This window comes from Stegodyphus dumicola, chromosome 5 (genome assembly GCF_044657685.1).
Source record: "Stegodyphus dumicola isolate Sdum_Otavi_A_Nest chromosome 5, ASM4465768v1".
Taxonomy (NCBI): Eukaryota; Metazoa; Arthropoda; class Arachnida; order Araneae; family Eresidae; genus Stegodyphus; species Stegodyphus dumicola.
Window position 1 is genome coordinate 233,414,401 of NC_140772.1, and position 25,568 is coordinate 233,439,968.

Genomic DNA, 25,568 nt, shown 5'->3' on the forward strand with positions numbered 1-25,568 from the left:
ATTTTAATGCTTACATATGAAAATTGAAATTTACCTGAGGAATAAACAGTTTACAAGAAATCTATTACTATTATAACTATTTATTTAAACCATTTTACTATTCTGAATATAAAATGTGAAAGCATGTGAAAGGAGGTGGAGTGTACTAAAAGATGAATTTTTTTATAGGAATGTAGGGTCTAAAGTGACAGGTTACGGCAGGAACGAAAAAAAAAAAAAAAAACACAAGAGGAAAATGTGTTTATGTACAAAATCAACGCAAAGTGCTTCTTTGTAGCAACACAGTATTGACAATAAATGTTCAAAATAGCGACCACCAGCAGTAACACATGCTTGGTAATGTCGCAGAAGGGAATTGATGAACATTTTGAAAAACGATAGGCATTTCGCGCACACTTGCAGCTGCAATGGATAGTCATACAACGAGGTCCTCCAGTGAGTCAACGGGAGTCTCGTAAATGATGCTCTTGAGATGATGACCCCATAAAAAAATCCAAGCTGGATAAATCTGGAGAACGGAGTGGCCATCGAACGGGTACACCACAGCCAATCCATCGACCTGGAAATGTCTCATCCAATTAATTGCGGACCCTCACGTAGTTATGTGCTGGTGCACCATCATGCTGGAACCCCATACGATCACGAACGACAGCCGGAACATGCTGCAGCAATTCCGATAGCACCTCTTGCAGAAAAATATGATAACATAAGTCATTTGTACGTGCAGGTAAGAAGTATGGGCCTATGAGGTATTCGTTAACAATACCCGCCCACATATTCTCAGAGAAGCAGGTCTGGAATGCACGTGGACGTGTGCCATGTGGATTATGAGTTGCCCACACATGCATGGTGTGGCTATTGAAGATGCCATCCTCTGAGAAAGTTGCCTCGTCTGTGAATAGCACTTCTGATGGGAAATCTGCCTGCGCCGCACACTGCCAATGACAGAACCAATGACAGAAATGAACTCGAAGAATCTGTCTCTTGCAAGGCTTGGACTCTCTGCAAATGGTATAGGTGCAAACCATTTTCATGCAATACTCTACAAACGGTGGAATGACTCAGCTGCAGACGACGTGCAATAGCTCTTGTACTTGTCTGAGGTGATTTATGCACAACATTCAAGATAGATTCTTCAATGCAAGGTTGTTGTGCACTTCTTCTTCCACTCCTAGTAGGTGGCTTCAAATGACCCGTTTTCACACAGAAAACGATGCAACCTCTACAACATTGTGTGCTTCGGCCTAAACCTGTTCGGAACACGTTGCATTTGTAGTTAAAAAAAAAATGGCACAAAACAGTATTATGACCAACATTCTGCTGCGTTATGTGAAGGAAAATCCCGTTTTTTAAGGGGAAAGTTAACACAGGAATTTAGGGCTTAGAGTGATGTGGGATACCATGAAAGCAACGGTAAATAGATAAGAGTAAATGAATTAAGCTTACTTCAAATCTTTTTAGAAATAAACAATTTTAATCACTTAAATTTATAATATGATTAATTTGCATTACAATCTAATAGCAAACTAAGTTTTTTTCCCCCATGCTTATATTAAAACTGTTTTTATGCAATTTACTTTACCGCTAATATTTGAAAATATTTCCTTAAGTAAGAAATTAGAAAGAAAATATTTCTTTCTTAATTTTTCTTCCTTTTTTTATGAAAATTATTCTTTCTTTTTCTATGAAAATTATTTCTTTCAGGAAAAGAAATAAAATTCATTCCCTATAACAGTATAGCATTTTTTCATAATAAAAGATATGAAAAGTCCCATTTTGGTTAGACTCATTTCTTATTTCATCACTTCAGCAATGAGGACAACATGGCGAATAATTATTTATAATTTTTTCTTTTCATCACCGTATCACTATCAGCACGTTGCAGCTTGAGAAATGACTCGTTCTGCAATGTTTAAAATTTTCATGTTAAAAAATTTTAATATTAGTAATTTAATACCAAACAGTAACCATAAACGGTAACCATTTATCTTGACATTAAGTTTGGTGATGATTACTGACTTTAGCTAACTCTGTTGCGAATTGTTGAGTATGTCGACTAGGAGAAATTTAACATAAATGTCTTTCCATATACAAAAAAAATAGACTGATACTCATAAGCAAAAAGATTACATTTTAGCACTGTTTGAAGTGAACACTAACTTGTTATTTAGTTAAGCCCATGATCAGGGACAGAGTGTTTCCACAACATGCAGCAAAATTTAAGGAAGACAGTATTTTTAGAATTTAGAGATGCACTAAACAACAGAATTAAAGGATGGCAAAATTTTTAGAATTTAGGAAGGCACTTGGCAGCAGAATTTCTAACCTGCAGAGACTACACTAGGATGCAAAATGTCTACCACTGGCTCTCAACAAGCCTTATGGGGGAATTTATTTATTCAGGACTCAGAAAATCTTTAAGCACATGAAAGAAATAGTCATAAGTATAATAATTAACTAAACTAATATAATTCAGACTCAATTTCATCAGCATGCAAAAGAAGCAAGACAAAATTTAGCAGAACAGCATGCCTTTAATTACCCGCCTCATGATGCTAGTTAAGCTTTATGACAGCTACAAATTTGAAGATTTTCATATCACAATTAGCAACCAACTAACACACAGCAAAATCTAGTACAGTAAAAAGTCTTTAATCCGGACGTCCATAATCCGGAAAGATCTATAATCCGGACCTCAAAGGTACAAACTTTCTGCACATGTGTCAACACATAATGCGTCCACGCATGCGCGTTTAATGTATAACAGACGAAATAAACTAAGCTAAAATAGCTGTAAAACTAAGCTGTATCCTTAAATCTGAGGAATTCGAAGAGTTGAATAATAAAATTTTAAAATAGCGCGGTAATGCACAAATATTCAGCAACCAATCAGGGAGCTGATTACAACATGCATAGAATTAAAATTATTTAAATAATCATTCATAATAAAATCATTTTTTAAAAAATGCAAAATTTAATTTATTTTAATATTTAACAGCCATAAAAAATGTTTAAAACATTAGATTAAATTTATACATATTAATAAAACCAATTACTTGTTAAGTAAGGTGATGTCATTGATTACATCATCCACAACATAAAATTATATAAAATATTATAAACAACAAAATTGTTATTTGAAATAAAGATGCAAAATTAAATTGATTTTTAATATTTAGAAGCCATAAATAATATTTAAAACACTTCATTTATGCATAATAAAACACATTATTTTTTAAATAAAATGACAAGAACGTATCGGTTACCATAAATAACTTGTCCAGCAATGGGTTTATCATAAGTCGTATTGCTCGCCAAAATCCGTGCATCCGTCTACCAAAGTAGCACCGAAAATATTGCTACTAATGGTGAAGAAACTGAGAGAGAGGGTGTTCACAAAGAAAAAATTTCCACTGCCAATTTAGTGGGAATTCTCAACACAGCTTTCATGGAATTTTGAACAACTGAGCTTTACAACTGCAGTGGAAATTATGTCTAGCAATAGAGTTAATGAGAAAATATTACCATTACAAATGAAGAACATTTAACCACTTACAATGAAAGAAATGTTAATAAAGCACACGGATAAAAACCGAGCTTTCTTTTTGTAAATTTTGATTCTTAAGGTCAGAAAATGTATCATTATTTCATAAATCTCTATTTTATATTTTCAATTTTATAATTTTTACATGCCATCTTACTAGATTTAAATAGACTATCTAATATTAAAAAAAAATCTCAAATCCGAAATCATCTGAGCCCTAATGAATACAGATCTTGGACCTTTGTACTGTAATATTTTATTTAATGTACTGTATTATTTATAATCTAACTTAGCATCAATCATAGGCAAGGAGTTAGTCATCAACATTCTGACTTCTATAATTCAAACAAGATCTTATGGAACCATTCTTTTTAAATATTGACAACAGATAGGACTCTATAATTCAATGATGTTTCTAGTTTGCACTGATACAGAAACTTTTCACTGGATTTTTATGCATTTGTCAAGAAACCTAGAAGCAGCCATAATTTTAAAAATCTCTTAAGCATATGTTATTTTAAAAACAAATTTCCAAGCTATTTAAGTTATACATCATTTTTGAGCTAATCTTTGGAATATGGTAACAGATAGTTTGGCGACATTTTGGTAGGCGATTAAGGTTACTACCTAGGACTTTGGGAATAATGTGAGAAGTACTCAGTTCCGATTACGCATTATTTTGTGTGAGGGAAATGAGAGATCATGAGATATCATATGTCCTGTGACATTAATGGACGAATTACAGTTCTTTAATCGGAAAAGGGGGGAAATTTGGAAAAATATCTGCAGTACTATAGTATTTTGTATTAAGCTTCATTGTGTGTTGTGTGAAAGAGTGTTGATTAATTTTTGGATCGCGTGGCGCTATCTAAAGTGAATTCGAAATGGGTATTTAGTTGGATTGAAAGGGGTAGTAATAAGTGTTTTTTTAAGGTTGTGCGAGATAGAAATAAACATTGCTTATTAAGTTTTATTAAGCAGTATATTCTACCTGGTACAATAATAATATTTGATTGCTGGAAGTCATATGACTCTTTGGAGGATGAAGGTTTTCAACATCTTGGTGTTAACCATAAGTATCATTTTAAAGATCCTGAAACAGGCACAAATACGAATAGGATTGAGATTCTGAAGAAGATAAGTTAGTATTTTTAATTATTTGAGTATATTATTTTTATGCATTGTTCTAAATGTAAGGAGTAAATAAATTAATATGGTATTATTGGAAAATTGTTATTAGTAATGATTTAGTTTAAAGTAATTAGGATTGTAAGCTAATTTTTATTAATTTAATGTATGTGCTTATTTATATTTTAAGTAGTGTTTTTTAATTTAATTAAATTTTAATTAAATGATAGTTATTTTGTGAATTATATGTTTGTAGCAATTTGGTATACGTTTCAGTGGAAGTAAACGTGCATGGAAATAATTTAAATATTTGACACTAATTATTTGCAACCATTTTTAATGTTTGCGTTATAAATTCATTGGTGACGTTTATAATATATAATTCAGAGGTAAAAGTTTTTGGATATTTTATTTATTTTATACGAGGAAATGTTCATCCTTGGAAAGGGTATATACTTTTTCGCGATCAGGTAATTTCATGTATGTCCTTTTTACAGAGTTTAAAGATTCCCATAATTTTCCTGCATTTTCGTGCAAATTTTGTAATCTATGAGAAAATAGCAGTGTAGATGGATAAAATCAAGAGTGTGCACAATGCCATTTTTGTGTAGTTCTGGGATTTTTTTTAAGTAAAAATAAGTCAGACGTGTACATGGTTACTGCGTATGTGCGATTCTGAGAAACGCGGCAAGGAGTTTGCGATTCTGCACTTTTTCCCAATTTTGCAGTTAATATTTGTCATGATTAAGCAGTTTTATTCCATAAAATTTCTAGCGTAAGTGTAATTCGGCTAGCAGATTATTGGAAAAAGTGTTGAGTAAATAAAAAGAAAAGAAACATGTCTTTACTTTGTGAAGACAAAATGGCGGCGAAAAAAAATAGAGGGTTGCTGTAGCAGAGTTGGTCGCCAAATTTTCGCCAAGTTACCATAATCCAAACATTAACCCATTTTTGCACTATAAAGCATACTTTTATAGTGCAAAATCTCCCTTCCCCAAAAATATATCCTGTACACACTTTTTTCTCTTCTACAGCAAAATTTAGGTATTTCATTACTATGGATTAAAGACATCTTTCAAGTAAAATCTGAAACTAAATTAGAACCTTGAAACTTTACCTTTTTAAAGTAAATCTAATTAAACTGAAACGTCTCAGCTACACTCTAAAAAATATACTAATGTATAAAAATTAAAACGCCTCTTCCCCAAATGGAGTACATTAATAGAAAGATGCGAGTTTAGGAGGGGAAGTAACAAAAATGCTGAACTTGGAATTTTATTAACAGCCAAAGCCATATAATGACTTCAGATAAAAAGAACAGCTTTAAAAAAAAATTGAGGTGGACAACTAATGACCTCCCACCAATTTCATGTTTTAATAATAATAATGAACTTTAAGGACAGTATCAAGTGATACTTTACTTAAAGCTCAATGCTATTTAAATTGGTTGGCTGTTTGTAAACAAAATCTAATATGTTTACTTAGATTACTAACTGCATAGCTCAATGTTAACTATTTGCTTTTTATTATTCTACATAATGGAAAATGACAACTGTTCTTGTTCATGTACACATCTGTTCTCACGCTTTTATTTGAAAATATAGCACTGATCATATTGCACTTTTTGAGCTCAAGTCCTGCTAGTGTAAACAGGTACTTATAAGCTTCAAATAAAGTACTACTTCAAGCTGTCCAATTTTACCCAAATACTTTTAATCTTCAAAAAAGATCTTAAACCTGAGACAGTAATATTACCTTTAATAAAGCAATGCATGTCATCTGAGTGCACCTGCATCACTAGCAGCAAATAAGGCAGTTCTCCTAAGTACAGATCATAACGAGCAGATCCAAAGAACAGATTTATATGAATGAAGAAAATTTAAGTATGGAAAATGGAACTTTTTGGAAGGTTGATACAAAAGTTTATGTGGTTTAAAATAAAACATCATGCACATACAGAAATGACTGTAAAAATAATAAAAACATATTGTGGGGACCTTAATTCATGCATATTCACTGAAAACTCACTACTGAATATTTGGACCAAAAACACAACCTCTCTTACCTATGTATACAGGTTGGAGAGAGACAAATATAGTGAGCACAAATTTTTTGCTTTAGCAAAGCCATCAAATTGATATATGTTTCTTGGGCTCAAAACCACACTAGAGTAATCAGACCTTTATATTCTTCAAGTGAAGTACAATTTCAAGTTGTCCAATTTTACAAATAGAAACATGCTTTCTGAAAGATAATCACAGACGACTTGCACAAACGTTTGATTTCAATTAATGTGATTGTTGCACTGGATATATATGGAGGCAATTTTTTTAATACTTCGCATAAAATAATACTTAGCTTAATTCTTAAGTCACCTCATTCAAAAATACAGTTTCTTTCTTGTTTTGTATAACATATTTACTGATTTCATAAAAACTGACTTGACCTGATGAAAAGAAGGAAAAGTTAATGTTGATCTGGTAAAACTTTTATCCTGGGCAATTTCTCTCAGATGATTTTTAAATTCCAAAACTTAGGCTTTCAACATAGGCTCTGAATAAGAATTGACTTGGTATCATATACATTTATATCAATACAGAAATAATTATTAATTTAAGCAATCTATGGGATTTTTATTATGCTAACAGTCGCCAGAGCATATTCTCCTATCGAACCCCAACTGACTCTTGATCATTAACCTATTTAAAATTTCATAAACCCCTAGGAGAGCAGTACTAACCCCTAATTTAAAGAAGTATCAATGCATTTGCAGCTGACACAAACTGTTGTCAACGTGATTCTCTTTGAATGCTAATAATCAAAAGATGGAAAAGCAACTGAAAATCAAACTAGATGTTATTGCTGCTAACTGAGAAAAAGCAGCAACTAAGACTACCGAGACGAAAAGCTTGATAGATATAAATGTTGCCAACTTGAAGAACTCTTCATTAATGCAAATACCACTAAAATGAACAATAACACTGATGCAAATGTCGCAAAAAAATGCTACCGAAATTAAAGAGAATATCACTGCGGTTAAAGGATATATTAGGAATGCTGTGAACTAGAAAGTAGCCGACACAGAAGAGAAAAGTTAGTTAATCGAATATGGCAAAGCCATGAGGATCTTCTCATTAAGAGGAGGGATGCCTTTGTGGAGGACTTTCCGAGGAGAACTGGTTCATATTCAGCTACGAAACAGAAACTTGAGAAAGAGATAAGGATTGCAAGTGAAGTTAAAAATGATGTTAATCTTCTCTAAATAATATGAACAAATTGTCAACATCAATACAGAAATTTCTGAATGACATACAAGAAGGAAATTCTAAGATTAGACTAGAAGGTTTTAGCAATAGTTTCACCCCAACTCAACCTACTTTGTTTAATATCCTGGTTTAGTTATCTTATCATAACTAAGCTCTTGCCATGGGATGGGAAGACATCAAGAAATATACACAGAATATAATTTGAAATGAATTCACAAGCAAATCTGTGGGACCCTGTCAAAGCCTTAAATTTGGGCACATCCTTATGAGAAGAGGCTGATATCTTACAGATGCTTCCAGCCCAAATCCTTGAAATATTCACTCGTGTTATTTCATGTGCTAGTTTGGAGAAATATTTCTCAAAGATTACTACCAACAGCAACTTAAGACCCAACAACAGTAAACAGGAGAGACCCTCTGAGAATAGCCGACCAACACTAAAAAATTAAGACATCTAACATTTCCAGACTGTGGCCTGGAAATTAGACACATAAGAGTCTCTTATATTTTGCGAATGCTATTAGTTACCAGTCACGTAACAAGCACTCTGAAAAGCTGATGATACAGATTTAGAATGTTTTATTGCATACAAATAAAGTGGCGACTGCAGAAAACACCAGTAAAAAAGATCCTCTGAGTGTAAAGCATGTTGACATCTTGGAAGGCATGGTGCTAGAGTTGATTAAGCAATTAGAGATGCTGGAAACACCCAATGCAAAATGGAAAAATAAAAATAATAAATTAAAATGGTGGAATTGTAATAGAGAAGGACATTTACAGAAAATTGCTATGTGCCTCCAACTCAAAAGAAACGTGATAATGAAATAAAGTGTTGGAGCTGTGATAACGAAGAACATTTACAAAGATAATTTCTTAAGGAAAACTCTTATGATAGTTCAAAAGTTAACGAAAGCTGAAAGCTCAGCTTTGGATTCTACAGCTATTATTAGTTCGTGGTGGAGATCAAGACTGCACCTTGAAGGAGAAATAAAATGGAACTCCTTGCTGCATAATAATAGATAAGAAAATGAAGGAGATTATTCTACACCTATTATTATAGCTGATATTGCCTGGCATTTGAACCAGCACCTTCTGTATATGACTTCATCCTTAAATTTATAAAATACGAATAAAGAGGAAATGTTAATGCACGGGAAAATTATCAACGCAATTAGGTTTGCTCAGCTAATTGGAACAGTGTAACTATGGACAAAATAGCATTTAGACAATTTATATCAGGTGAAGGCCTTGCAAGCTTTAACCTTTTCGCAACGGCGCACCTTTGTTTAAGACGCTCGTGCGGGACGGAAGAGAATCGAAGGCGGTCACCGTACAGTATGGAGGTTTTGCATCGCTAAGCCTAATTTTATAACAAAAATAAAAAAAACAAAAGTTTCGCTTCTAGCATCATAATTTTTGGCATCATTTTAGATTATTACTTGAGCTCTTATATATGTTTAAATTAGTCATAAACATTTTTTTCTTTATTTTACATGAAAATATACTTAAAAAATTGCTTATCTTCTAAAATAATTTTTGGAAGCGCTATTCAAATTATTCCAAAGTTTTAATTGATAAAATCCATCAATAAAGTTTAAAATTAGTAAAAAGAACACAATAAAAACCATTTACAGTAAGAAGTAACAAAATTTAAAATGAAAACGAGTGTGGTAAATCTCGAAGCACAGAGAAGTATCACTTTTTAACTCTTTAGAAAATGAATCAGTACTCTCATTTGCATTATTAAATGGTTCACTATATCTGAAGGCAATGCAAAACGTAAAAAAAACTCCGCACAGTAATCCTAAAAGACCGTACATAGTAGAGGGAAAAATAGAATAAAAAAAGGAATTGGATATAAATCAGATACAAGAACGTTTTCATTAGCACGCAGCGATTTAAAGAGCCCACCTCTCAGCTGATGAGTAAAATACCAAAGTCAAGCAGAATATATCAAACTCAAGGTCAGGAACCTAAAACTGTATTCATTTCATAAGTAATGGACACAGGATGCCATCTAGTGGCCTTCAGAAAAACGTTCCACCATAAAATGCGTATATGCATCATCCATCCTCTGAATGTGATCTTTACTGACGCGTGCATGGAACGTCCGGCTGTAAGAGAATTCAGAAGAAGAATGCCACTACAAGTTAACTAAATAGCTATTAAATCGATGCAACTTCACAACATACAGCAAAGCATAATGCAGAATTAAATATATATATATCACAAATTACTTTACTTAGCAAAGTTTATGGAATGGACCGTTTGGCCCTAAGTTTACATTATTTCACACATTTAACAAAATAGAAGTGACCTCTGGCAAAAAGTTTACTTATTATTTAATGTAAGGTTCGTACACATTTCTGCACATTAAAATTAAGTACCTTTAAAGGCCATTAATGAAACTCTTATGATGGACCTATCAGCAAAGGGAATTGAATAAATTAAAGCAATTATATATATATACCCAAACTTCACTTTTGTAATGCCATTCTAAAAATAAAATAAATCTGTAAGTAGGATGCATTATTACTGAATATAATCTAATATTTAATATAACAAATTCAAGAATAAAATCAACATTGTAAGATTTATCAGGTAATTAGCATTAAATTACAAATTTCCTCCAAAATTTGCACTTATATTATTTATATTTTACACTTAAAGAAGATTAGTTACACCTAAGTTTTGCTAACAGTTAATTTTATGTTGATTCTTTCTTTCATGCCTCATTTAACCAGGTACTTGCTCAGTCCAGAGGTTTATACAAATTTTATGTCAAGTGACATGTGTTAAAATGAGAAGTAATGTCATAACCAGCACCAATCGTAACAGAAGTTTAGCTGTTGTCACTGCAGCTACTTGCTAAGAGAAAGAGATGCTGATCAGATATGATATGAATGCCTTGATATTGGCAAGATTGGTATGAGTTGAAAGTTAGTTGTGCTTTATCTGTCAAACCCAGTTTATGTCGTAGCTTCCAAGAGAATTGCTGGAGTTAAAATTCAGTTAATATACAATATTTAATATAAAGTTCCAATAAGCCACTGAAGTACCAGAGGTGGTAAGCTGTTTTATATTATTTTAAGTATCATTAGTTATAAGGAATAAAATTTTATGTAAATTTTTTATTGTATTGCATTTTACATGCACAGTACGGATGAAGGAAAGTTAACTCACCTTAATACGTGGAGATAATTTCTAAAGTTAAGCAATTATGCAATCAGTCACAAATACATATATACACAGTAAGATACTCTCAGTCATTAAAGATTTACTGGTCACTATTAATTTTGTTTTATTTCTTAAAAATAATCCATTGAAAAACATTATTCAAATCAAAATCGAAGAATGACTAATCTTTAGAATATGGTAACAAGTAGTTAGGCGAAATTTTGGTAAGGCGATAAAGGTTACTAGCTAGAGACTTTACCAATAATCTGAGAAGTACACAGTTCAAATCACAGATAGGGTAAAAGTATCGTCTACGTAATGGAACCATACCGGAAAGTTTAAAGTTTCAAACAATTTGATTCGTAATAATGCATGTAGATATCAACCAGGACGGGACTGAGGGGGCTGCCCATGGCTAATCCCTCAGTTTGCTTGTAATATTTATTCTGTTGCCCAACATTGTTGGTCCGAAAATCACACTTTCAGTTTTTCTGCTGCCAAAATTATTCAAAAAACATCTTCCATTGGAGAACTGGATTTTCTAGAGGCATTTCACGTTCAAAAAAAATCTTTCTGTTTTAGTTAACGATCCTAATTCCAATCCATCTTTGTCTTCGGCCTTTAAAGAAATTATGTTTTAGTTCTGGTTTCGTCAACAGATGGCGCCACTAGCTTATTTTCTGTCCAAGCTTTCTTATCTTATCTGATTATTATATACTATCTCGTTCATTTGCACTTTTGCAGCTGACGATGGTGGTTCGGTAAAACCATCGAAACTAGTCCTGTGAAAATTTGTAAATATAACGCAGATTTTTGTTGTTTGACTTCTGAATTAGTATTTGTTCGGCGTGTTATTGTGTCTTAACCCTTTATTATTCAGATAAGGTTTAACAGAACTGCGTCTTGGAGTGTATAATAAAACCCGACACTTGGGCTTGAACTTAACTTAGATATGAATTTCGGATAAGTTACCGAAATGCGCAGCATTCCCAGTGGAGACGCCTCGATCATGACTTCTTCAAGCGATTGTTCCTAAGTGACACTACTCCTCAAAGAGCCAGAGAAACCACACAAATGTGCAACATTCTCGACATATAGTAGTAGTTGAAGTTGAAGAAGGGGACATTGGACTTCGATAATGTGTTTCACTGAAAGCGGTGGTCACTTTATTATGGAGGTGCCTAATAAGGGAGCCACTGTTGTCCGTTATGAAGGGATGAACAATTTACATCCATGTCTTCTCCGGGATCCGAATCTGGACTCCTCGTTACGGCATTCAGAATCATTAACCACTTTCCCGTCTGGGTGGCGTGATGTAAAGTTAAAAGTTTAATGAAACTGTGGGCTAATCTTTAGAGTATGGTAACAGGTAGTTTGGCGACATTTTGGTAAAGTGATAAAGGTTACTAGCTAGGACTTTAGCAATAATTTGAGAAGTACACAGTTCGAATCACAAATTATTTTGTCTCAGAGAAATGAGAGATCATGAGACATGTCATGTGACATTTTCCGGAAAATTCCGATCTTGATTTTAGCTAATAAGCACTTAGAAACAATTTCGCTGCTAAAGTGCAGAATCGCCCACTTACTTGTTTGGCGCTTTTTACAAGAGTAAGAAGAACTGGATTTTTGTCAAGTTTCTTTGACTTTTTAACTGAAAATAGGTCAATGTGTACATAGATAAAGTCAAGAGTGTGCGCAATGCCGTTTTTGTGCAATTCTGGGATGTTTTTTCAAGTGAAAATAGGTCGATGTGTACATGAGTACCGTGTATGTGCAATTCTTAAAAACGCGGCAAGCAGTTTGCGATTCTGCACTTTCTCCCAATTTCGCACCTAATCTTCGTCATGATTAAGCATTTTTGTTCCATAAAAGTTCTAGTATAAGCGTAATTCGGCTAGTAGATTGTTGGAAAAAATGTTGAGTAAAAAAAAAAAAAAAAAAAAAAAAAAAAACATGCCTTTACTTCGTGAAACCAAAATGGCATCCAAAACAAAACTAGCAGGTTGCTGACACCAAATTTTCGCCAAAAAATCGCCAAGTTATCATAATCTAAAGATTCACCCTAAGAACATTTTACACTTTAAAATACCAATAACTAACGTATGCAATTTATGATATTGATTCTGAAATATTACTATAATTAGAAAATAAATCGTGTTTCATAGCAATAATACACAACAACCTTTTTAATTTGAAATAATTTATACACCTTTTCAATTTGAAAATTTTCAAGATATTATTAGCTAATTTACATTGATTTTGTTTCTCTTCAACTCTTTCCCCCCCCCGCAATAAACAAATCAATGTTTCCACTAGTCTTTTCTTCAGTGCCTAATTTGCTAATGTTTTAACAATGATAAAGAAATAAGGAATCATTTTTTTTTTTTTTTTCAATTTCTTTCTCATTAAATTTTCTCTGCATTTTCGAACTTCAGATTTATTGGAAGATTTCTGCTAATCTTTGGAATATGGTAACAGGTAGTTTGGTGACATTTTGGTAAGGTGATAAAGGTTACTAGCTAGGACTTTAGCAGTGTACATGGATAAAGTCAAGAGTGTGCACAATGCCATTTTTGTGCAATTCTGGGATTTTTTTTAAGTGAAAATAGGTCGAAGTGTACATGGATACCGTGTATGTCCAATTCTTAAAAACGTGGCAAGAAGTGGGCGATTCTGCATTTTCTCCCAATTTCGTACCTAATTTATGTCATGATTAAGCACTTTTGTTCCATAAAAGTTCTAGCATAAGTGTAATTCGGCTAGCAGATTGTTGGAAAAAAATGTCGAGTAAAAAAAAAAAAGCCTTTACTTCGTGAAAACAAAATGGCGTCCAAAAAAAAACTAGCAGGTTGCTGTAGCAGGGTTGGTCGCCAAATTTTCGCCAAAAAATCACCAAGTTACCATAATCCAAAGATTAACCAAGATCTCTGCTATTAATAATATGTATTTAAATGTACTGAAGATGCTAATTTCATCTCTTTAATAATATGGATATTGAGAATTAATATGAAACGGTACAAGGTCATTTGCAGAGCCATTTACTCAACATTTCCAACATTTTTTTCCAACAATCTGCTAGCCGAATTATGCTTATGCTTTGCACTTTTATGGAACAAAAGTGCTGGTTGATCTTTACATTATGGTAACTTGGCGTTTTTTTCGCGAAAATTTGACGACCAACTCTCCTACAGCAACCCTCTATTTTTTTTCCCGCCGCCATTTTGTCTTCACAAAGTAAAGACATGTTTCTTTTCTTTTTATCTACTGAACACTTCTTCCAACAATCTACTAGCCGAATTACACTTATGCTAGAAATTTTATCTAACAAAACTGCTTAATCATGACAAATATTCACTGCAAAATTGGGAAAAAGTGCACAATACCATACTCCTTGCACGTTTTTCAAAATAACACATACACATAAACCATGTACACGCCGACTTATTTTTACTTAAAAAAACATCCCAGAATTGCACAAAAATGGCATTGTGCACACTCTTCACTATATCCATGTACACTGCTTTTTTCTCATAAATCAGAAAAATGTCACGAAAATACATGACAATTTTCTCAATCTTTAAACCTGGTAAAAAGAACATATTTGAAATTACCTGATCGCGAAAAAGTATTTACCCTTTCCAAATATGAACATTTCCACATATAAAATAAATAAAATATCCAAAAACTTTTACCTCTAAATCATCTATTACATTATACACGTCACCAACGAATTCATACCGCAAGCATTACAAATACTTAGTATCAAATATTTAAATTATTTCCATGCACGTTTACTTCAACTTAAACGTATACCAAATTCCTACAAACATAAAATTCACAAAATAACTATCATTTAATTAAAATATCACTAAACCATGTACACGTCGACTTATTTTTACTTAAAAAACATCCCAGAATTGCACAAAAATGGCATTGCGCACACTCTTTACTATATCCATGTACACTGCTTTTTTCTCATAAATTAGAAAAATTTCACGAAAATACATGACAATTTTCTCAATCTTTAAACCCGGTAAAAAGAACATATATGAAATTACCTGATCGCGAAAAAGTATTTACCCTTTCCAAATATGAACATTTCCACATATAAAATAAATAAAATATCCAAAAACTTTTACTTCTAAATCATCTATTACATTATACACGTCACCAACGAATTCATACCGCAAGCATTACAAATACTTAGTATCAAATATTTAAATTATTTCCACGCACGTTTACTTCAACTTAAACGTATACCAAATTCCTACAAACATAAAATTCACAAAATAACTATCATTTAATTAAAATATAATTAAATTCAAAAACACTACTTAAAATATAAATGAGCACATACATTAAATTAATAAAAATTACCTTACAATCCTAATTACTTTAAACTAAATCATTGCTAATAACAATTTTCCCAATAATACCAAATTCCTTTACTTCCACCTTACATTTAGAACAATGCATAAAAATAATATCCTCAAATAATTAAAAATACTAACTTACCTAATCTTCTTCAGAATCTTGATTACGTGTCCGATAAACTTTTCTTTAGTTACGGCCATGGGATCCAAAAATTCACGAACACTGTTTCACACAACACAGAATAAACCAAATACAAAATTTCCAGATTTTTTCCCGATTTCCCCCCTTTTCCGATTAAAGAACCGTAATTCGTCCATTAATATCACATGACATATCCCATGATCTCTCATTTCCCTCACACAAAATAATGCGTAATCGGAACTGAGTACTGCTCACATTATTACCAAAGTCCCAGGTAGTAACCTTTATCGCCTCCAAAATGTCGCCAAACTACCAGTTACCATATTGTAAAGATCAACCAAAGTGCTTAATCATGACGAAGATAAGGTGCCAAATTGGGACAAAGTGCAGAATCTCCCACTCCTTGCCGCGTGTTTACGAATTGCACACTTATGTTATCATGCATGTACACGTCAACCTATTTTCACTTAAAAAAACATCCCAGAATTGCACAAAAATAGCATTGCGCACACTCTTGACTATAGCGATGTACACTGCTAAGTCCTAGCTAATAACCTCTATTGGGTTGATCTTTGGATTATGGTAACTTGGCGATTTTTTGGCGACCAACTCTGCTACAGCAACCCTCTATTTTTTTTTTTTTTTTTTTTTTTTTTTTTTTGCCTCCATTTTGTCTTCACGAAGTAAAGACATGTTTCTTTTCTTTTTATTTACTCAACACTTTTTCCAACAATCTACTAGCCGAATTACGCTGATGCTAGAAATTTTATGTAACAAAACTGCTTAATCATGACAAATATTAACTGCAAAATTGTGAAAAAGTGCAGAATCACAAACTCCTTGCGCGTTTTTCAGAATAGCACATATACATAAACCATTTACACGTCGACTTATTTTTACTTAAAAAAACATCCCAGAATTGCACAAAAATGGCATTGCACACACTCTTCTCTATATCCATGTACACTGCTTTTTTTGTCATAAATTAGAAAAATTTCACGAAAATGCAAGAAAATTTTGTGAATCTTTAAATCCGGTAAAAAGAACATACTATATGAAATTACCTGATCGCGACAAAGTATATACCCTTTCCAAGGATGAACATTTCCATGTATAAAATAAATAAAATATCCAAAAGCTTTTACCTCTAAATTATCTATTATATTATAAACGCCACCAACGAATTTATACACAAACATTAAAAATAGTTACAAATACTTAGTGTCAAATATTTAAATTATTTCCATACATGTTTACTTCAACTGAAACGTATACCAAATTCCTACAAACATAAAATTCACAAAATAACTATCATTTAATTAAAATATCACTAAACCATGTACACGTCGACTTATTTTTACTTAAAAAAACATCCCAGAATTGCACAAAAATGCCATTGTGCACACTCTTCACTATATCTATGTAAACTGCTTTTTTCTCATAAATTAGAAAAATTTCACGAAAATGCATGAAAATACTCAACGTATACTACTCAAACTACAAATTCTCAAACACTCAACGTATACTACTCAAACGTGTTCCAAAATACTACAAATATATAACTCACAAAATCAAGATCATTAAATTAAAATATAATTAAATTAAAAAACACTAGTTAAAATATAAATAAGATACATTAAATTAATAAAAATTAAATTACAATCCTAATTACTTTAAACTAAATCATTGCTCATAACAATTTTCCAATAACACCATATTAATTTATTTACTCCTTACATTTAGAACAATGCATAAAAATAATATACTCAAATAATTAATAGGTCTAAAGAAAAATATAAAAGAAGGTTGATGTTGATGTATTTAATTATGGCAAAGCACACGAGGGCTATCTGCCTAAAGGGAGGGATGCCTTTCGTGGAGGACTTTCTAAGGGAAACTGGCTCGTATACACGTTACACATGGGGAAAACCACGAAAACGCCCATGCAGCCAGCCCGTTCGCGGGATTCGAACCTCAGACCGAACTACCAGTGTTCAGCGTCTTTACCGCTCGGCCGCTGGTGGGCTATAAAAGAAGGAAAATGAAATTAATTTTAAAATAACTAAATTAGCTTTTAGTAAGAAGTGCTTCAGAAACTGTGGTTGATAGCATTTATTATCTCATTTATTTTTCAGAATTAAAGTATTCACAAGTCCCCAAAATGAAAACAAAAGTCATTTTAAAATATGATATAAGAAGACAAATTGTTTTATTTTAAAGCTATTTTTTAATTATAATTTTAAAACTATATCATTTTTAAGGAACTTATTGCGTTTCTAATAAAAAATCAGATTTTATATTACACCCAAAGAAGCATTTTTTTAATGTTTTGTGCATTACCTTTATTTATTAAATATCATGTTCTTCACACTTAAACCACATAAAACTCAATTCAGCAGCGATATCATAAAATATTTAAAAACAGCACATCCGATACACTTTTGTCGATTCACATATGCTGTGTTTGAAACAGTCTTGTGCAGTGGAGATAAAAATATTTTTTTTTCCATACAGTGTTGCCATTGCCTGTTTTGAAACTGCTAAGTTTGTTAATCAAAAATATGCTAAAGTTTTACAAAATTTGAAATACAAATTTAAAATTCAAAATTTGGGCATGTTCAGTTGGAGGACTATGTTATTCAAAATTTGATGGCTCTGTTGTTTTTTCACAATGCGAGAAACATTCATTCAGATTCTTCATTATTTTGTTTCTTTAAATATCATACATGGCGATAATATTTGGTGGCAAAAATTTGAAAAGAGAATCAACACAGAAAGTAAAACAAATACCGTTTTGAAACTAATAGTCCAACGCCCTCTTTGTGCTGAAAAGGTAGGCAAAAAATTCGCAAATATCTGAATAAAACTTTCCTCACACAAATTGATCTTGAAATCACCAAAGTGTTCATGAACAGCCAGATTTAGTATGACAAAACAAAAGAAATACCTCAAAAAAGGAAAGGATATTTTTTATCTAATGTTTTATGAACCATTTATTCTCAAAATAAAAAAATTTTAAAATGTTAATATTTTGATAGAGGCAGAGCCTCGTGCCCCTGATATCAAGAAGTAGAAAGAATTCATACGATAACTCATTAGATACATATTTGTCAATGAATATGTACTTTTCTTCAAAATAGTAATTTACACTCAAAATGGTAGTAGTAAAGACAGACACAAATGCCAAATGAGTAGAGTTAAGGCCCTTTTGCCGATTTAGATTGAAATTAAGGACTTTTAAGAACCAAAAACCCTTTCCAAAAAGAACTAAGGACTTTCAAGTATTTTTAAGGACCATACAAACCCTGTTAAAGTACTTCAAATATTAACATATATCATTTTGTAATGAAGCAATGAGTTTATTCACAATTTATAGTCTGCCAAAAGCATTGTCTATGAATTAAGGGCCATTCTAGATAATTTTTACATATACACACAGATCTCAGGACTAGTATCAATCTACCATATACTAACTTGATATTTTTAATGTTAGTCGCCAAAAAATGAGTAAATCATATAAAAAACAGAAGCGTGCCTCATTTAAGTGCTATATAAACTAGGCATTCAATAAATATAAAATTTCATATGTACATATAAGTTATTTTTATCGAGAGTCATCATATTTAATAAAGTTGCACTATTCTGCAGTACACACAAAAGATTCAATTAAACTAAAATCTCCCCCAAATAAAGTTTGTGTGCAGCTATTTATGAAGGAGTAATTATAAGGCACTCTTCTGTTATCAGGGACGGATTCAAAAATGAATATATACATGTATGTATACATGGATGTACATGTATGCCTGTAAATATGTATGCACATATGTATGTGTATGTGCACATGTACACACGCCCATACATATACACATGCATACATGTGCAAGTGAGATTTTTATTTATCATACCTATTTAATTTTCCAAAAACATGTAATTCAAAGTCACTGACCTGAATCAAAGGTAGAATTAACTAAAAAAACAGAAAATCGTATACGGAATAAAATAAGAGACTAAAGCACTCCGTTATATGTGTCAAATTAAATGCGCAATTGGAAGTAAATAGTAATACAAAATTTAATTAAATCTGCTTTTCATCTGTAAGTCATAATGAAGCGTCCATTTAAATTCCAATGTCACCAAGATATTGAAACAAGTACGCTTAAAAATGTTATGTAAAATAAAGTTAAAATTTCATTAGGGGGCCAAAAAATAAAGACATAAATGAAAAAATGACTGAAAAACAAGAAAAATGTTAAAATATTACTCTACGAATTATTTAGTAAAATGCCGGCCAATTTTAATAATGCGCAAATAACACTTTCTGGTTCGTAGAAAAGATCAATAATACAAAAGAAATTTTTTAAAACACCTCAAAAGGCCATTAAAAGCTACAAAATTAAAAACTATTTAAAGGTAGAAATAAAGTTCAAAATTTATAATATTAATGACCAATACCTAGAAAGAAAGCATGCGTTGCTCACAAGGTGGAAAATGTGTCACACTTAATACGTTATAAATAGCAGTTCCTTTCATGTTGAAGTGAAATACATGTAATGAAAATCTTTCAACCACTTTGATGGCTATCACTATTTCATTTTACGTATAATTACATAAAATACTTTTATTACCAAATTTTCATCCAGAAACAGCACGAAACAACTACAAATAGAGTGAAGTTGAGTTGAACTACTTTACACTATTGCTGTCACAGAGCAACTTTCGATAATTTTTAAACTTTCATTAGTTAATGTATGTAAACATTATTAAAAATTAAAAGTAAATTTCTAAAGCAAATCAGAGTAATTAATTTAATTATATATTTTTATTTGTTTGTGAGTTTTGTACATAGAAAAAAATCAAATAATGAAGCAGGAAGTGCTTTATTCAACTTCCAGCAGTTACCATACCAACATATAAACGAAAAGAATAATTTGAATGGATTAACTAAATGCTTATAACTGAGTTTGCTCATAGAAAAATTAATTTCAGAATTTATGAAATTATAATGCAGCAAAAAAATCTGACTTGTTCTTTTATTTAATAAATAATGGAAAGTGTGCGCCCTAAGGTTTGTTTTACTTACGGTAGACAAATTCATAAATTCTTTTATGTATTCTATTCTTTTGTATTGTTAAGCTATGTTATTTCTATCAATGCTTTGGGGTTTAATCCTAATATCCGGTGCACACGGGATTTGGCGACTTTATGACGAGCAGTAAAAACGGGACATACGATGAGTAGTAAACGGGTCATTCGAAGAATATTCAGTGTCTCACAAAAGTGATGGGACACTTGTGCTTTACAAAAGGAAACTGTAGTAAAATAAATTAAAAAACCATGTAAAAATTTTTTGTGGGTGCGTTTCATACTTAAATTTAGTAACAATTATTATATAACATACATTGTCTCATATTAAAATATTAATTTTAAAAAAATACAATTGTTTAGAATGGAGCAAAAAATGGCTCACATAAGTGATAGGACACTTACTTTTCCATCAAATATTTATCCAAAAATTTTACTTTTTAAAAGGTTTTAATATTTTGTTGGATTTCCTTTTACTTTTAAAACATGATTTAATCTTCTTGGTATGGATTCGACTAATTTTTTTATGATTTCTGGAGTGGTTTTACCCCATTCTAAAAGCACCCATTTTAATTGTTGATTTGAAGAAATGGTGTGTTTGCGAATTCTTGATTCCAATTCTTGCCAAATATTCTGTATGGGATTTAAGTCTGGAGATTGTGGTGGTGTTTTTATTATTTCAGGACAGTTATACAGCAGCCAGAATCTAACGTTCAAAGCAGTGTGCTTGGGGTCATTGTCCTGGTAGAATTTAAAATCGTTATGAAGGTTCAATTTTCGTGCTGAAGATTTCAAATTTTGATTTAAAATGTCAATATACTTGTATTGATCCATTATACTGTCAATAAAAACAAGATTACCAACTCCAGCAGATGACATACACCCCCATACCATAACTCCTCCTCCACCATGTTTTACTGTTGGCACCAAGTTCTGTTTGCGAAATTCTTCCCTGGGTTTTCTCCACACCAAGATTCTGCCATCAGAACCAAATATATTAAATTTACTCTCATCAGCAAATATAACTTCATTCCAGTAATCAGAATTCTTATTTCTGTTGGATTTTGCGAAAGCCAGTCTATCCTTTACTCTTACGAAAAATTTTTTCCGGCTGCTCTACCGTGATATCCAGCAGATCGAATTACTCTTCTAATAGTCTCAGGATTAAGAATTACCCCATATAATGTTTGTAAATCAGCAGCAACTTTAGGAGCACTCATTCTTGGATTTTTTTTAATATTTCGAACGATAATTCGCTTTATTCCATTGGATAGCTTTGATGATCGGCCAGGTCTTCTTTTATTCTGAATCATGATTCTTTTTATATCATTTAATGATGATGAAAACTGTTGAATGACTCAAGTTAACCGTTTCAGCAGTTTCTCTAATAGATTTTCCACGTTCAATATGCAAATTAATAACTAATTTTCAAATTTCAAGCAAAGTTTCTTTTCGTTTAGCATTCGTGGCTGCACAGAGCTAAAAAACACAAGAATTCCAAACCAAACTGGAGAGAAATACTGCAGACAATTTTATAAATTATTGCCAATTGCTTTTGAGTAAAAATAAAAAACCCCAAAAATATTTTTATTGTAGTATGTAGTAGTATCTAATGGTGTCCCATCACTTATGTGAGCCATTTTTTAAAGCACAAGTGTCCCATCATTTTTGTGATACACTGTATATAATTATACATAGTATATAGTGTATAGTATATACAGACGTTCTTTGGGTCATTTTTGGTGTGGCGATTATTTTCAAAATCGCGGCAAGGCTGCACCTAATTTCGAAAATATTGTTTGTACCTCTATATTACTAATTTGTCATTTTAGCAGATTATAAAGCAGACCTTTTTCTATCACCAGTGTGCTAACCAAGGGAATGTCCATGAAGTTTGAAACAAATTATATTGATGAAAGTGCCATTTTTCAATAACATGTATTGGTAAAATTTTTAAGGTTATAATTAAAGAAAACCTTAGAAAAATTTGATGAAAGGGAAAGTGAGGCAACCATTCATTGTTGTCATTAATTCTTTTTTCTCTACCAGTAATTACAAAATTGCTTGAACTTTTTGAAAGTTGGGTTTCCAAGTTTTTCTTCCGTCCTATTAATAAAAGTTATATTTACTTCTTAAAAATCCTGTTTCTGGTTGTATTCTTTAACATTCATTATCAGTGTAGTTTTATGGGGGAAAATGCAGAATCACACGCTGCTTGGCGCATTTTTAAGAATTACACATACTCTGTATACATGTACACATTGACCTATTTTCACTTTAAAAAAAAATGGTAATGTGCACTCCTTGATGTTATCTATGTACACATCGACCTATTTTCACTTAAAAAGTAAAAGAAAATTGACAAAAGTCCAATTTTTTTACCCTTGTAAAAAGCGGCAACCAAATAAATGGGCGAGTCTGCACTTCACCAGTTTAATGTACATAAGCCAGTTATAGAGCATGAATCTTTTATCAAAAACAATGAAATAAACCTCCTATAGCTATTTATTACTGGCCCTTTATTCGTTCCCTCAACTTAAAATCTTCAAAATTATCCTAGACTTTCAGATAATGAATTAAATTTCTTTGAAATCTACTTATTGAAAAAGTGTATAATTATTTTAATCATTTTTAATTTCAGTTCAGCTTCTTTTTTTTTTTTTTTTTTTTTTGTGCAAAGCTTTGGAAAGCTTCCTCTAATAATTTTTAATTCCCTTGATTTATTATTAATATTTATTGTTCCATATATTCAAATGGCAGTTTGATTGTTGTTTCCTTTTTACTGCTTTGTTTTAATCTATTTAAATGATACATTTCTTGCCTATAATACAGAAAATGCAAAATTAAATTGCATCTTGAAGAACAGTGACCCTATATTTGTTTTCCCTAATATGCAAAATTTTTCTTTAAAACCATTGTCGGTACTACTTTGGTAGACGGTTGCACGGATTTTAGGCGATTTACATTGGCGCAATTTTTACAATAGTCAGCCATCTTGAAAAACGCTGTTTTTACGCATAGTAAAGTATTCAAAACTTAAAAAAAAATAAACATCGTTAAAAGTAATGGATTAATTTTTTGTTGAAAATGTCGTTTTTTTAAGATAACAGGCAAGTGTAAATAAATACATTTACTATAAGTATAAAATACTTATTATTACTTTCATATTATTTAGGTTATTATTACTTTTAAATAGCAACAAAGAGAATAAAAACACCGCTATAAAAACATTGTGCTAACGTTTAATTAGATTAAAATATTACTGAAATTGAAAATCGAATTAAAAACCATCATACCAACATTTAAAAGAATTAGAATATTATTAAATTCAAATACTTTAAAATACGTTATATAGAATATAATTAACATTAAAACATATGTGACAATAATTATCTCAGCAATTTTTGAAAATAGTGTATTAATTTTTTAACAAAAATTGAAGTATACAATTATAAAATAAAAGAAAAATATGTACTTACATTTTTTTGAGTCATTTAACCTGTTGTTTATTGATAAGTACCACAAAAAAATCGGAATCATAATTGAATCGGCTCTTTTAACCATCTTCATCTGTGATCCACATTTCTCGCACTTCATTGAAGAAGCAATTAGCGAGGTTTCCTCCAAAAATTTAAAATAAATTTCCTCTGACGCTATTAACAATTTATAAATTAATCTTTGATTAGGAAAGACAGGTTAGCCAACATAAGGTTTCAAAGGGCAATTGTTTTATTCCAATACCAATAATTCTTGGTAATTACCAATAACAACATTCATCTTCGAAACGGAGATATCCATTCCATTTGAAATGTGAGGAATTCGAAGAGATGAATAATAAAATTTTAAAATGGCGCGGTAATGCACAAATATTCAGTAACCAATCACGAGCTGATTACAACACGCATAGAATTAAAATTATTTAAATAATCATTCATAATAAAATCGTTTTTAAAACAAATGCAAAATTAAATTCTATTTTAATATTTAACAGCCATAAATAATGTTTAAAACATTAGATTAAATTTATAGATATTAATAAAACCAATTACTTTTTAAGTAAGGTGACGTCATTGATTACATCATCCACAACATAAAATTATATAAAATATTATAAACAAAAAAATTTTTATTTCAAATAAAAATGCAAAATTAAATTGATTTTTAATATTTAGAAGACATAAATAATATTTAAAACACGGAATTTATGCATAATAAAACGTATTATTTTTTTAATAAAATGACAACAAAGTATCGGTTACCATAAATAACTTATCCAGCAATGGGTTTACCATAAGTTGCATTACTCGCTAAAAGAAAAATCGCCAAAATCCGTGCAACCGTCTACCAAAGTAGCACCCCATTGTCAATATATATTAGCAGTTGCTAGTATTAATTCTTTTAGCAGAAGTGCACAGTGTGCCAGACTTTGCTGCACGTGCAAAATCCTTTTATGTAAGTCATGTGCATGAAGCACAGTGAACTGTATATTCACATATTTTGTTTCTTTTTACTTTGATTTTTGTTAAAGTAGAATTTTTCTGATTTTATTAGAGTCATTATTATTAAAGTAGAATTACTCTGCTTTTTAATCTTTTCTTAAAATTCCCATCAAAATATCATTTTTCAAATCTTTATTCTCTTTGCATAATTTTGACAATACATGCAAATTTGTACCGGATTAATTGTTACTTACATATGATTCCATCAAGAGAAAGCTGTTAGCAAGCCATGTGGTGTATTATCTTATTAAAACATCTGTGCTTTTGTTTGATATAATCATGATTTGTTTTCAATAAATCCATCTTTTGTGTTTATGAACAAGGATAAAAATTAACTTTATATTTTTACCCTTG

At 31.3% G+C, this 25,568-nt stretch overlaps 2 protein-coding genes across 7 annotated transcripts in view; one reads left to right on the top strand and one right to left on the bottom strand.

Annotated features, from left to right (window-relative positions):
- LOC118185966 (uncharacterized) overlaps positions 1-20,300 on the bottom strand; it is a 91,231-nt gene extending 70,931 nt beyond the window's left edge. For 3 of the 4 annotated variants that reach the window (XR_004757693.2, XM_035355940.2, XM_035355937.2), the window contains exon 1: positions 20,086-20,300. The gene's annotated coding sequence lies outside the window, so the exon portion shown is untranslated. The remainder of the gene's footprint in view (positions 1-20,085) is intronic. The other variant, XM_035355938.2, reaches the window with a different exon arrangement.
- Positions 20,301-20,546: 246 nt separating this feature from the next.
- The window catches only part of Dhc36C (Dynein heavy chain at 36C), a 338,056-nt gene continuing 333,034 nt past the window's right edge, over positions 20,547-25,568 (top strand). For all 3 annotated transcript variants that reach the window (XM_085817779.1, XM_085817780.1, XM_085817781.1), the window contains exon 1: positions 20,547-20,698. In XM_085817779.1, the coding sequence (XP_085673905.1) occupies positions 20,678-20,698 (21 nt within the window). In that variant the 5' untranslated portion in view covers positions 20,547-20,677. The remainder of the gene's footprint in view (positions 20,699-25,568) is intronic.